The 14756-nt window shown below is 44.4% G+C and overlaps 2 protein-coding genes across 2 annotated transcripts in view; one reads left to right on the top strand and one right to left on the bottom strand.

Annotated features, from left to right (window-relative positions):
* Positions 1-3294, top strand: part of ARFGEF1 (ADP ribosylation factor guanine nucleotide exchange factor 1) — a 181864-nt gene extending 178570 nt beyond the window's left edge. Inside the window, exons 38-39 of the mRNA XM_034763053.1 lie at positions 825-942; positions 1868-3294. Of these exons, the coding sequence (XP_034618944.1) occupies positions 825-942; positions 1868-2032 (283 nt within the window). The 3' untranslated portion in view covers positions 2033-3294. The remainder of the gene's footprint in view (positions 1-824; positions 943-1867) is intronic.
* A 9889-nt stretch (positions 3295-13183) lies between these two features.
* CSPP1 (centrosome and spindle pole associated protein 1) overlaps positions 13184-14756 on the bottom strand; it is a 141489-nt gene continuing 139916 nt past the window's right edge. Inside the window, exon 31 of the mRNA XM_034763051.1 lies at positions 13184-14190. Within this exon, the coding sequence (XP_034618942.1) occupies positions 13964-14190 (227 nt within the window). The 3' untranslated portion in view covers positions 13184-13963. The remainder of the gene's footprint in view (positions 14191-14756) is intronic.

Here is a 14756-nt window from a genome sequence, read left to right as displayed (position 1 = left end):
GTGGGGGTGGGGCAGGGAATTTCCTTTGCTCCTAAAGTTTTTGTTGCTGTTGTTTATTAAAGAGGGACAGGAGGTCAACTTTTCACATGAATCTGAGAATAGACACCATTTTTGTTTGAGAATTCACTACATACTCTCACTTGTAGGAAATGACCCAGATGCCACTGAGCTTCAGGAACCTACTGACACACAGTGCCTCTTGGGGGTATTGGTTATTAATTATTCTGAACTCTCATATTTGTTGGAAGAAAAACTTTAGTCTACAAAACCCTTTCAAGTGACTGAACAATATAGGACTTAAATATGGTGGTGATAGCACTCAGATTTACAGACTATACAGTGACTCTGAAAGACACAAATCTGTGTGAGGTTTGTTATCACATCCAGAAATTATATGAAATATAGAAGTACTTTAAGTATCTCTCTACTTCTATAATTTTCTAACACCTCTGAGAGAGCCTGCTACTACTGTTTTGTGTAATATATTTGAAGAAAATATGATAGGCCTGAGCATGATAGCACTGGTTGGGGCAGGCACCTCACTTTGCCAGGCCAGTTCAATCCTGATCGGCAGCATCCCTGATATTACAGTCCTAGGACTGGTAAAAGTACCAGTTGTGCAAAACTACAACAGGGATGGGGGTTGAGATTCTCTCCCCTACTTACATTTTTTAGGGCACTTCTCATTTATTTTGGCTAATGAGGCTTACACTCCCTTTCCCAAAATGGTGCTGTTCTGGCCAGGGGCTTGTTCAGTATTGATTATGGTTACAATAGCATTTGCAAACACTTTGTTACCTTCTGTAATTTTATGTTCTCTATAGTGTCTGCAGTGAAGCTCTAAGTTACTTCCTTACTCTTGCATCAGAAAGTCACCGGGAAGCCTGGACTAATCTACTACTCTTATTCTTGACTAAGGTCCTCAAGATAAGTGATGAAAGGGTAAGTATTTGCATAAAAGATATTTTAAAATAAAATAAGCAGTACTGCAAATAAGAACTGGTTCCAAGTTTTATTATGTGAACACTGGTATGCTCAAAAAACTTTGAAAACATGAAGCCAAAAAAGTACTAAGGTGATATATTGGCTTTGTAATTATAGACCTTTAAATGTTGCTTTACAGACAATTGAGAAAATGTCCTGCCCTTAGGAACTTGCTGTCTAATTTGAGACAGTACATGAGGGATGACGACAGACAGTAGAGAGGAGGATGAGTATGGCAGGAAGGACGAACATGCTGTGATGAAATAACATGAAGATATGATACGTCTGCCTTGAGGACTGGCTTTAAAAGTTGCTTCCCACAAATAGCTACTATGAGGGAAGGATTAGTGGTTAATAAATATGTTCTTTTTCTAATTCTTCCCATAATGCCCAGTCCCTGTATACTCCTGTGCTATGTGTAATAATGAATTTTGGAATGAATCTTCTGGACAAATTAGAATGTTTCAGCAATTGTACAGCAAGTAATTATTGTACTTTCATCTGAGACCTCCGCGGCCCCCACACCCCACTAAACTTTCTTGGGTTTAGTAAAATTTGATGCCATGCGGCAGATGTTAGCTGACAAGGTGCACAAATCTTAAGTGGAAAAGGAAAAACCCCTTCTTTCTCAGAATGAGCAATAGTTTAACAAAAAGTGTAGATACAGTATATAGCCACTGCAGGATACCTCAAAATACGTCACATACAATGGGCCTTTGTCCAACAGCCCGATTATAAAATTGTACTTGAACTCTATTAACATTTGTCATCATTTTGTGTCTGTCTCTCACCTTGATGCATAGTATTTGAAATCCTACACTCTAAAGAACAGGCTTGTGAAGGTTGATGTATAATAGAATAACTTTATTTTTTTCCCCCTCAGTTCAAAGCTCATGCCTCATTCTACTACCCTCTCTTGTGTGAAATTATGCAGTTTGACCTAATTCCTGAACTTCGAGCTGTTCTGCGAAGGTTTTTCCTGCGGATTGGTGTAGTTTTTCAGATATCCCAACCACCAGAGCAGGAGCCTGGAACAAACAAGCAGTAGCAAGCGCTGACTGAATATTGCTCTGTTACGAGATTACATCCCTTGGCTATTTAAAAGGACCTGAGGCTTTGTCTGGATAGCCATAAAAACGGTTTCTTTGTATGGCAACATGTATCTAAGGGTTAATGGTACAGATACTTACAGCTGTAATTCAGGCTTGCAACACTCCAGTTCCTTTCAGTTTTCTGATGGATTATCTCTATTGGTTCTCTTTCCTGGCTCATGTTGAGCATAGAGTCAGTTTTTAGCACGGTCCTGTTGTCAGCATGGGCTACGATATCCTTTACTGTCCTAGATAGCAGTATAGCAACAGATGTTTATGGCGGGTGTGAAATTAAAACGTACCCAAAGAACTATATATGTAAAGGTTTGAACTTCTGCCAGAAGTACAACTCAGGAGAGCTGGATTTTGAAGGATAAAATGTTTATAGTGAAAAAAGAATGGAAAATTATTGTTCATGGTAAAAGGTATTTAGCAACTATGTCTGATATTCTTACTCTTAAAATTTTTTGCACACTCAGGCGGTCTGAGATATTGGTAATCATCCTTCTGTGAAAAATGTACAGAGATGCAGGTCTGTAATATAAATTATTAAACACTATACAGTTCTTCCTGCATTGTTTTGTTTCTGTATTTTCTTATTGATTTGCTAAAAACCCATAACATTTTATGGTTTACCAAATGCACTAGAAGTTTGGGTTTATTTTTTTGAGTTATGATTTTTGTTTTGTTGTAGCCCAAAAGTTAGTGTTGCTGAATTTTGTCAAGAACAGAGGTAGAAAATCTCACCACTGACATAACTACCTGTAATATACTTGTTTTAGGGCTTTTAAATATAAAGAGCCATTGAAATATGATGATCCTTCAAGGACTGGAACTTGAATCACTGCAAACAGTCTAGGTTGTGTCTGCTGTCACTTTTTGTTCGTTTGATGTAGATTTCACTCTGTGTACAGAATTTAATGTTGAATATATTAAAGTAACAAATCTGGCATGGTTTGGGGATGGTTAAATTTATTGGAAATGTATTCATACTGTGAATTGTGCCCTGATGGTTAAAGACAAGATTGTCAAGCATTCTGTATTACAGTGGATGTAGAAAATTTTTTCAGATGGACAAAATGTATATGGTACAGATATGTAAAGTTTTCTATGTAAAAATTCTGTACAACTTTCTGTACAATATTGGTTCTCATCTGGCATATTCTAATCAGGTTATAGGTCAATAAAGTTTTTGAATTCTTTCATCAGTGCAATCAAACCAGTGTAATCTGCACCTACTTGTTTCACTGTTTCCTTGACATTTCATGCTCTTCATTCTGTTTTTAACAAATGAAGCTAAATATACTTAACTTCTAAGAAATAATATGATCACTGTGAGTGGGAGTGGGGATGCAGCCAGGAGCATAGCTTCAGACTTTAGGAGTTTTAATGGCTGTTTCCCTCTGGTATAAGGCTGGCTTTTTTCCCTGTGGGGGATGGGTTACAGTGGAAGGCACTCAAAATGAACAAGGGCATGTGTTTGGTAGTTGGATAAAGAGAAATACACATTATGGTTGTTTGTCTTTCTTGCCTCTGAGGATATGTCCAGTGTGATGGGTTGGATCACAAACCCCCTGGGGGTTGCTAACTGTTGTGCCGAGACTACTTCCGCCCCTGCTTTCCCTGCCAGCTTGGGCCTACAGCACCCTGTCTTAAGCCAGACACGCCAGTCTGCTCCAACTCAGACCTAGGGTCTGAACCACGTGTCCCAAAGCTGCAGACTTAACTGAAAGCAATTTAAGAAGTGTTCCTATCTTTAACACTCAGATGCTCCACTCCCAATGGGGTTGCCCCTTCCTCCCCCCCCCCGCCCCGGTATTAATACATACTCTGGGTTTTTTTATAGGCAGCAGCCATTGTTTACATGCTACCCTGAAGGTCCTCAGGTAGACTTCTTATGTGGATTAGAGCCTTCCAAGATTGATTGTCCTTAAGGGGACACTCACTTTGCACATTCCTTTCTCAAGAAGCTGACCAAATGCTTTATTAAGGTTACTTAGAAATCAAGCAACTTCATAACTTCAAACACAAAAATGATACATGCATACAAATAGGAGAAATAGATTCAGTAGATCATAACCTTTAGAGATATATTACATGGCATATGTAGCATAAAACATATTCCAGTTATGTCATATATATATTCATAAGCATATTTCCATAAAGCCTTGGGGGTGCACCATCACATCCATATTACAGTATGTAGCTGTGTCCTAATTCATGTGCCAGCAGACAAGTACTAGCTAAGCTCTTCTCCCAGCATCCATGGTGCAGCACCACATGACCCATACCTAATTGTAAATGTATCCACACTGGTGAAACAGTTACACAGAGTAGGCTCTAGGTCTTTGGGGTATATCCTAGATTATCTCATTAACTGAAGCTGCTCTAGGACTTGGGCTAAAACCACTTCCATAATAAACCATCAACACTTCTAAACTTCCTGCTCTACATGTTTCTCATCTGGTCATTCAAGGTGGGGCCAAGTCATGGATCCAGCATGATCCTTGGATAAGCTGTTGTTGTTTGTGTCTGACCTGTTTATGCAGCAGGATTGATGTTCTGCAAGATTGTGGATGACATTTCAGGGGCAGGACTCAGAATCCCCTCAATTGCTGCAGCTTATGCAGATTCTCCCCATGTAGATCAACACTTCTGGTGCAGGACAACTAGCACACCAGGATGGGATGACCAACAGTGAGGCCAGAAGTTCCACAGTAGGAAATAGACTTTCATGGAGCAGTGAAATGAGGGAGGCAATGCTGTTCCAGAAGCAAGTGGCTGTTGCCATCTAAAAACTCCCCACCTGAGCCTGTTACAGGTACATAGCTAAGCTGTGGGGGTTATGGAGGTTTATGAGGCAATTAATACTGTGCTTTACCCATGGGTTGTAGGTATAAATAAATAGCTTGCAGCAAATGGAGTGCTAACCATAAGGATCAAGTGAATATCGAGCCAAAGGATTACTACAACAGTGTTCTGCAGAGCTTGGTCAGCCATAGAGACAGGTTCATGAACACCAACCTGGGATGTACTGGAAAAGTGCATGATGCCAGGGTGCTGAAAGCTTGTGGTTACCTTTCCTCCCCGTCATTGACATGATCATCAATGGGTCTGGGCCCACTGTTAGGGGATGAGAGCCTGCCTTAGCTCATGAAACTCTGCCTTGACCACTGAGCACTTGGCAAAAAGGGTTAATTGCACACTTAGCAGTTGCAGGATGATGAAAAGGGTTTGTAGTCAGTGCTATCTGTACTGTTGGGGGATGCTGCACTCTGCCCATCTAAAGATAAAGGCAAGAATTTTCACATGGTATGAGCTCATGGAGTTTCTGTAGCAGGCCTACAAACTATCAGAGGGCCAAGCGCATCTCATCAGTACGATTGGAGTCCAAGTCAGCATGAGAAAGGAGGGATGCCTTGTGTGCCCACATACTTGCATCACAGGGTGAGGGGATGTGTGTTCTGCTGTGTACATGTTCATTTATTTGGTTACCACTGCAATTGGTTTTATAGGATTACAAGAATGTGACACTTTTGGGAAAGAATGAAGAGTCAAACAGGTGCCAAGCACTCACCCACACAGGTACTGTACAGTCAAATCAACTAATTAATACAGCCCCTGAAGACATACCTGGTGTAGTCTGTCCATCAATAACTACTTACAAGTGTGTAAAATAATATAAATAACTGAAGGCCAAGCTCCAGTCTCGCTGGCTGTGGAACAGAATGCCTCCTGGTCTCTTTCCACCTCTGGTTGTTGGGGGGTGCAGTACCCAGGATACATCTATCTCTTCTAGTTTGTGGACTTGTTCCCAGCCCACCTAGCTCCTGAGCTTTCCAGTAGCTGCAGGGGGGATGGTACTGAAGGCTGCAGCCTAGGGGTGATCTGGGCCTAGTCCTCTGGTCAGTTTGAGGAAAACCACTATCATTATCTTCCTTCACTTTTGGCCACTCCAGGTCATCTGTGACCCTCTTCCTTTTCCCATCCTGGTTGAGGATCCTGTAGAAGTGCCTGGCCAAGAAAATAAACCTGCACAATTTTTCATTGGGTGATGGGGTAAAAATTGAAAGATTTGTACATCACCTAGCACAATAGGTTTCTGGGCTATGACTATGGGGCCTAGACCCCAAAAACTCCCCTCCCCCTTTTACATGCTGTAATCAGGCAGAGCCACAGTTTGATACTGTTATCAATCGGGTATGCTTTTCTGTTATCTGTATACACTGCTTATTCACAAGCTCCTTCTGGCAATGTATCCTGACCAAAGATACCCCCCATGGTAAGAATTTCAGATTTAATTAATTAGTTTTTAAAATTTTGCCCTACACCCCTCCTCCAAAAAACATGCCCCAATCAGATCAGGGGCCTGGTATTAGTACTGGTTTCAACATTAGTTCAGGCTGGAGAAGGCTGTGGGATGTTACTGGTCTGGAAATCACAGACTTTAAGGACTAAATTTTCCAGACTACTGTTGGAATCCCATCTATGCAAAGGAGCTTTTCATCAAGTGGGAACTAAACACAGTCTTAAGGAATCAAGAGGACGGGCAAGCTACCATTGGAGTAATTGGAAGTCTGCCCTACATAGAAACTATCTGTCTTGAGTTTCTTCTACATGAAAAATTCTCAAACAGCACCTGCTAGGAGTGAGGGAAGATTCAGACAAACACTAACAGGATGCTGAACAAGAATGCAGAAGATTGCAAACAAGCACAACTGACTTCCTCACCTTCCCTGTGCCCCAATCTGGACAGCATGCTACTGACAGTCTACAAGGGACTTTTCTACTTAATTCAGCCACTAGATCTTAAATCATGCAGTCTGAGATAATATTTTAATGCTAGTAAAGATCTACCTACCATTCCTCTGCTATGCCAGTTACAAAGACAGCAATATATGTGCTAGTCCAGTCTGTAATCCTGCATCTTTTTAAAAAATGCCAAGGTAGTAACATTCTGTTTTGTGTTTACATTTTTCTCCCCTGGCTGGCTTTCATTCGGGGTCACATAGGGAGGTGCAGCAGTGGCACCAGGAAAATGTTGTGACTTCCACCCTCAACTGAAGCAAAACCTATCACACTGCATGTAATCATCATAACAACTCATAATGCAGAAATCCCTCCCCCACCTCTGCTACAATTTCCCCTATGATAATAATGAAGATGGCAGACCCACTTTGCCTAGCTGTGGATGTAGTTCCTGCTGCTGCTCCCCTCTCTCTCACTCCAGGTTGTTTTCTGGGCCCATCCCTGAACAAGTCCTAGCAGAACTGACCCAGGATGCCATCTGGCCACAGGGGCTGCTCCTGAGCTATCAGCACTGGTCTGTTCCTCAGAATCCACTTTCTCTTCTGGTGCAATCCCTCTCCCTCTGGTCTCATCATCAAGATCATCTACATTCAAAAGTATGTCATGCAGGTCTCAGGCCTCTGGGCTCAGGGCAGTCATGAGCAACTGCTCAAACTCCTCTTAATAAGGCCAGATAGCAGGGGAGTTCCTGGAACTGTTGTTGCCATCCTTTAGCTTTGCAGTAGAGGGTCTTTAAGTGTTTGAGGTGCTCCCTGCACTGCACACCAGTTCAGTTTATCCTCACCTGCACATTTCCAACGCTTCTCCCAAAATCATGCTGTTTGCTGTACTTACGCCACAAGTTAGCGAGAGCCTTGGCATGCGCCTCCAACTGGCTAGCAGCACACCAGGTGCTGGACATCTTCTAATGGTGTTTTGCAGAGCTGTGCGGAACTGAAGTGTTAAACACCAACCAAGTAGCTTCCGGTAGAGATGGGATGAAAAGGAAGTGAGTAGGCAGACGGGCTTGAACAAAATGGCACCAGGAATTGTTGGATGACTATCACAGCAAGCTCAGAACAAAAGCTTTAGCAGTCTCCATGCTGCAAAGTTGTTGGGTAGAACAGTTCAAAATGAAACATGCTGTTGCTCCATAACATAGACCTACCTAGGGGTGCGATTCCCAGCTCACACACATATACTCATGGTAGCTTGATGAGAGCTAGTGCAAGTATAAATAGTAGGGTAGCTGCAGTGCTAGCGGTGGCGCGGCTTAGCCATGCTAAGTACAAACCTCCCTGAAACCAGTGGGTACATACACAGCCTTGCTGCTGCTGTCCATACTTGCATGGCTACACTACTCTTTATACTCGCACTAGCTTTCATTCAGCTAATAGGTGTATGGGAGCTGGGGATTCACACTCTAGCTCATAGTGTAGACATAGCCTTAGATTGGAAGCTCTTCAGGGTAGAAACTTCATAAATTACCTAAGAGTGGTTGGGGACTTTAAGCACTCCTAGAACACCAAGAACAAACAACAACAACACAGTTTGGCTTGGAATTGGTGTCAAGGGTGTAGCTGGCTTAGAACTGGCAGCTAAGCCCTGTCCCTTCCCAATGCTCCGACAGGGAGCTTGGGGGTGCACAGCAAGAGAAGCTCTTGCTGATTTCTTCAAAGGCAAAACTGACACCATCTGAGACATCCTACCTCAATCCATGCCATCCCACCTGACCATACCCCTCTCTACCATTCCCTCTGCTGGTACTTAGTATGTGTCGGTTCTTCAAGTGCTTGCTCATGTCCATTCTCGGTTAGCTGTGTGCAGGCTGCATGCCCAGTCACTGCAGATTTTACCCTCTGTGGTATCTGTCAGGCCGGCTCTAGCACCTCTGGTGCCACGTGCTCATGCGCTGGTAATATGGGGTCAGGCCAGCTCCACCCCCTCTCAGTTCCTTCTTACCACCCACGATGGTCGCTGGAACAGGACCGCAAGGCAATTCTCAGTGGTTCTTGCTGTATCTTCAGTTTGTCTTCTTGGTAGTCAGTGTCAATAGTTAGCTGGACTCTTGCATCTGTCTAACGGAGCATCCTCCGCTCCTGGAGCTGGGCATGCCTCGGTCTCTGGGCTTCAAACCCCGTGCTGCCTGCAGCAAGCCCATGCCGGTGAGTGACCCACACTCCAGCTACTGAAGTGTCAAGAGCATTGTCAAATCTTCCATGAGTTCAAGCCTCGTACGAAGGAAGAGGACAAGGAGGCTAGGTTAAAGTCAATCCCGAAGGAAGCTGCACCTAGACCGGTGTTGGAGACAAGCTGGTCGGACGTGGCACCGAGTACCTTAGTGTCAATGCAGAGTGCTCCTCCTGTGGCACGGGACTCTTGGCACACAAAGCAGCAGTTCATGAGGGGACATTCCCTGATCTGAGGAAAAAGCATGGGGAGCCCAGCAGGGGGTGCTCTGCGTTGGGCCACTCCCCTGTCCCCCTCCATAAATTGCACAGTCAACTCTGCCCTGCTCGCAGGCACCGTTGAGTCTGGTGCAGGGGGGACATTGTGGCGCCAGCAGGATCATGGTGCCATCCATCCTGGAGGTGTTCTTTGTCGACAGGGACTTACAGGTGCTCTCAGTACCACCATCGCCAGCAGAACAAGAGCCGGCACCGGCGGTGAAGACGAGCAGAAGGGAGCATGTTGCCACAAGTTCCTATTCGATACTGGGTCCTCCAGTACCATTCAGAGGGAAACCAACCTTGCTGATGTCAGCTAAGACTTCCCTGCTCCAGCACCATTTCCCCGACCCCCATGGCACGGGCCAGTGGAATTGACAGGTACCGCTCCTCCATGGTCCCCACAGGATGACTCGTCTAAGTTGGAGTCGTGCACCCAGCCAGCCAGCCATATGTTCCCATGGCTATTGGCGCCCAAGCGCATTATATTCCTTTACTGGATCCTGTTCTGTTTTCAGACAGTCTTTCCTACTTCAGCCCAGCGTGGGCCCTCATCACTTCGGACGGTTGGGTGCTGACTATGGTGGAGGAAGGTTACACTCTACAGTTTATTTCCACCTTTCCCTCTCACTCTCCATTCCCATCAGGGGACCCTTCTCACAAGCAACTTTTAGCCTAGGAGGTACAAGCCCTCCTCTGAGCAGGAGCCATGGAGGAGGTACCTCAGAGCTTGGGAGGGAAAGGGTTTTACTCCCGTTATTTCCTAATCCTGAAGGCCAAAGAGGATCTCAGACCCAACCTAGACCTGCGTTTCCTCAACCATTATCTCAAGGAACTGAAGTTCCACATGGTCTCCCTGGGCTCCATTATTCCCTCCCTGGATCCAGGGGACTGGTACACCTCCCTCGACTTAAAAGATGCCTATTTTCACACCTCCATATTTTGGGGCCACAGAAGTTCTCAGGTTCATCGCGAACCAGACCCACTACCAGTTCACCATCCTCCCCTTTGGCCTGTCAGCAGCCCCTCAGTTTTCATGAAATGCATGGTGGTAATGCTGGCCTACCTCAGGAGGCGAGGGGTGCAAGTCTACCATTACCTTGACCGACTGGCTGATCAAGGGTTGGTCCAAGGCCCAGGTGAGAGCCAGAATCCACCTGGTTCAAGCTACCCTCCAAGCACTGGGCCTGCTGATAAACGAGCAGAAGTCAACACTCAACCCCATTCAGAGGATAGTTTATTGGTGCAGTGCTCAATTCCACCCAGGCCAGAGCCTTCCTCCCAGCGGCCCACTTCCAGACAATGTCATCCCTGATATCACAGGTCAAGGCCTGCCCCATCATGACAGCCTGTTTCTGCCTCAGACGATTGGGTCATATGGCCATGTGCACATAAGCAGTACAGCACACGAGACTATGCCTCAGAGCCCTTCAAGCATGACTGGCCTCGGCATACTCATCAATAGGCCATCATTTGGACTCTGGGCTTACAGTTCCCACCCAGGTCCTCACCTCTCTAGATTGGTAGAGGGACTCCCAGTTGGTAGGCTTTGGCGTTCCCTTCTTCATTCCAGAACCCTCAGTATGACTAATCTTGGATGCATTCAAGAAGGTTGCGGGGCTCACTTCGAGCACCTCAGGACCCAAGGTCTGTGGTCCCAGGAGGAACTCTCCTTACATATAAATGTCAGAGAGCTCAGAGTGGTCTGCCCAGCATGCCAGGTGTTTTACCCCAGATTGCAGGCAAGGTTATGAGAGTCCTTATGGACAACATGGCAGCCATGTTTTATATCAACAGGCAGAGAGGGGCACGCTCTTCCCACATTCTGTGTGAAGCACTTGATCCACCTTGAAACTTCTCACCTTCTGGGAGCTCAGAACAATCTGGCAGATCACCTCAGCAGATCTTTCTCCTCTCACCACGAGTGGTCCCTTCACCCCGATATAGCCAAGGCCATCTTCCAGTGGTGGGGGACTCCCCTTGTAGACCTGTTTGCAACCAAGCAAAATAGAAAGCATCAGTAGTTTTGCTCTCAATGCAGGCACAGCTCAGGCTCGCTCACACATGCTGTCCTGCTCCCTTGGACAAAGCACCTGTTCTGTGCATTTCCCTCCATTCCTTTCATGCACAAAATCTTACTCAAAGTCAAGCGGGACATAGCAAAGGTTATTCTTATAGCCCCAACATAGCCATGCCAGCACTGGTCCAACACATTATGGGGACCTGTCAGTAATGACCCCGATGCCACTCCCTCCCCACCTCTCCCAGACCTGATCTCACAAGATCACGGCAAACTGCTCCACCCAAACCTCAAGGCCCTCCACCTGACGGCGTGTAAGTTTCATGGTTAAACCCAGCAGAACTGGCCTATTCGGAGCAAGTCCTCCAGGTATTACAGGTAGTAGGAAACCATCTACTAGAGTGACTTACCTTGCAAAGTGCAAGTGTTTCTCTGTGTGGTCATCCCAACGAGGTCTCTCACTTGCTAGGACACCTCTCCAGTCTGTGCTAGAGAATCTGCTTCATCTGAAACATTGGGGCATATCCAATTTGTCTGTTAAGGTACACCTAGTGGCCGTCTCAGCCTTCCACCCTCCAGTGGATGGTAGGTAGTTTTTTTCCCTCACGCAATGTCCATTCGCTTCCTCAGGGGCTTAGAGAGACTATACCCACAGATTTGTGAACCAAATGCCCTTGTGAAATCTAAACCTGGTCCTTTCAAGACTTACAGGCCCTCCCTTTGAAACGCTGGCATTGTGCCCCTTGTCGTACTTCTCCTGGAAGGTTGCTTTCTTGGTAGCGATTACCTCAGCCAGGAGGATCTCATATCCGGTCCCTTATGTCAGAAATCCATTATACCGTGTTCTTGAAGGACAAGGTTCAACTTTGCACCTGCCCCATGATTCTCCTGAAGGTGGTTTTACAGTTTCGTAGTAAGCAGGCTATCTTCCTGCTAATATTCTTTCTGAAACAACACAAGAATATGGAGGAGCAGCGTCTCCACATGTACATTAGGCGTGCCCCGTCTATATAGAAAGGGCCAGACTGTTCCGCAAGTCCATGCAGCGCTTTGTGGTAATAGCAGACAGAATAAAAGGTGTGCCAGTTTCAGCCCAAAGGATTTCATGCTGGATCACTTCCTACATTCGCATATGCTATGAGCAGGCAGCTGCCCCACCTCCTGCCCTCTTGACCGCCCACTTGACAAGAGCTCAAATTTTCTCAGCAGCGTTTCTGGCCCAAGTCCCAATTCAGGATATTTGCAGAGCAGCAACCTGGTTGTCAGTGCATACTTTCATCCCACTACACCATCGCTCAGCAGATTAGAGACGATGAGGGGTTTGGTAGAGCAGCGTTGCAATCCGCATGTCCATGAACTGAGCCCGCCTCCTAAGGTATTGCTTGTGCATCACCTAATGTGGATTGGACAAGCACTCAAAGAAGAAAAAGCTTCTGTAACTGATGTTCTTCAAGATGTGCTGCTCATGCCCATTCCATGACCCACCCTTCTGCCCCTCTGTTGGAGTTAGCCAGAAAGAAGGAACCGAGAGGGTATGGAACTGGCTGGGCCCCTCAGTGCATGAGTGCATATCTCCAGAGGGTGCTAGAGCCAGCCCGACGGATACTGCTCAGGGAAAAATCTGCGGCGGATGTGTATGCAATGCATGCACACTTAATGTGGAATGGACATGAGCAACACATCTTGAAGAACAACAGTTACAAAAAGGTTAGTAACCTTTTTTCTAGTCCTTGGACCCTCCCCCTCCCCTTTATGTCATAGGCAGAAGCTAGTGTACCTATAGAAGCTAAGCCTTTCTTTAAGACTTCTCACCCTCATTTCCAAAAAAGGTGGAGAAAACTTTAAATTTTGGTAATAAAATATAATTTATTTTCATCAATTGTTTTAAATCATGACCATAAATTAAATATTAACAATTCTCACTCAACAATATCTGCATTATCAACACAAATAGTAAGAAGCAGAAATGTATAATTAGAATTTTAGCACACAATTGATTGGGAAAAGAAAGCAAAATGTTAGTAAGTGGAACAGCAATGGCCAATTGTTTACATAAATCTTTTGTCCATGTAGATCCCATAATAGTGATTCAGTAACTCTTGAATACTGGACAAATACAGGCTATAACAACAATCCCTTATCGCTGTTTTTAAATAGCTACTGCTGCATTGAGGTAAAAAAAAAAAAAATCACATGAAGTACTAGAGTAAAAGGAATATAAGCTTTGTCGTTTATGCTATGATGTTGGCAGAATCATTCTAGATTCTTAGTTTTTATGTTAAAAGTTCTCTTTTATCTAATACTACATTCACACAAGCTTCAAACCTAAGACTGGAAATATCAGTACCATACTGACCAGTGTAACTTATAGAAAGAGTGCAAAAAACCTCCACTTCCCTACTTCGGTATAATAAACATCCTGTACAGAGTCTGTTTTCCCTTTTAAAGAAATCATTTACATTACAGCTTCTGCTTCTTTAACATTTCATTAAAAAAAACTATACATGTAGCTCACAATATTTATTTACAAAACTATTCTTACAAGAGAACATAAAATGAACATGTTAAAAGTGCAGTTGTGATTAACATTCCTTCTATGATTAAAGGCACAGCTGGTTTCAATATAGATTTATTTAACCATGTGCAGTTGACAGTCCCTGCCAACCAAAGGGTAATGTGTTTTCAGAAGAAAGTTTAGCCTGGTTTGACTGCCCAGCCATAAATCTTTTCAGGGTCTCTGATGTTCCAGGTCGCAGCCAGGGGTCTGTTGCTACTGTGTCAACAGAGGTGGGCCTTCTGCCACCTTTATATGGAAACTGCTTCAAAATGTCATCAGCATCTCCCAGGGAAATATCATCACCTGTGGAGGAAGAGAAACAGGCTTATAGTTTCCTCTTTAAAATAATCCCATCACCACAATGCAACCTTCTTGTTACATTTAATGTTTATTCCTTCTACTTATTTAATGATATAAAGGATGAGAGACCTGTTATCACCCAAATACTTATCAATGACATGCTGCATTTGAGGCAAGTCTGTATAGGAACAGGCTATATCTGTATTAAATTAAAGGTTCAGTAGATATGAAGTTACTGAAAGTCTTTTTTTGGTCATGATGCTCTCCAATGTCCCATGGATTTTTTGAACAGTTGCTGCCTCAAAATGCTCACTGTCACTGGACAGAACTGGGTTGCAAATACACAAGCCCTCCTCCATACCTGATGGTTGACCTTGAGGACTGTTCTTGCTCTCTGATAGTGAGCCTGCTTTTGTGGACTGGGGTCAAACACCCCACTGAAAAGTCAGTCAATGAGTCTGATATAAAAAAGGAGCATTCCAAGGTTATAAAAAAAACCAAACGTGTTGCCAAACACTATCTTCTTTTGCCTATATACACATATCTCTTTTCAGCCCGAGGGAGAATAA

The sequence above is a fragment of the Trachemys scripta genome, chromosome 2, assembly GCF_013100865.1.
Source record: "Trachemys scripta elegans isolate TJP31775 chromosome 2, CAS_Tse_1.0, whole genome shotgun sequence".
In the NCBI taxonomy this organism is placed as follows: domain Eukaryota; kingdom Metazoa; phylum Chordata; order Testudines; family Emydidae; genus Trachemys; species Trachemys scripta.
This window is presented reverse-complemented; position numbering and strand designations above follow the sequence as displayed.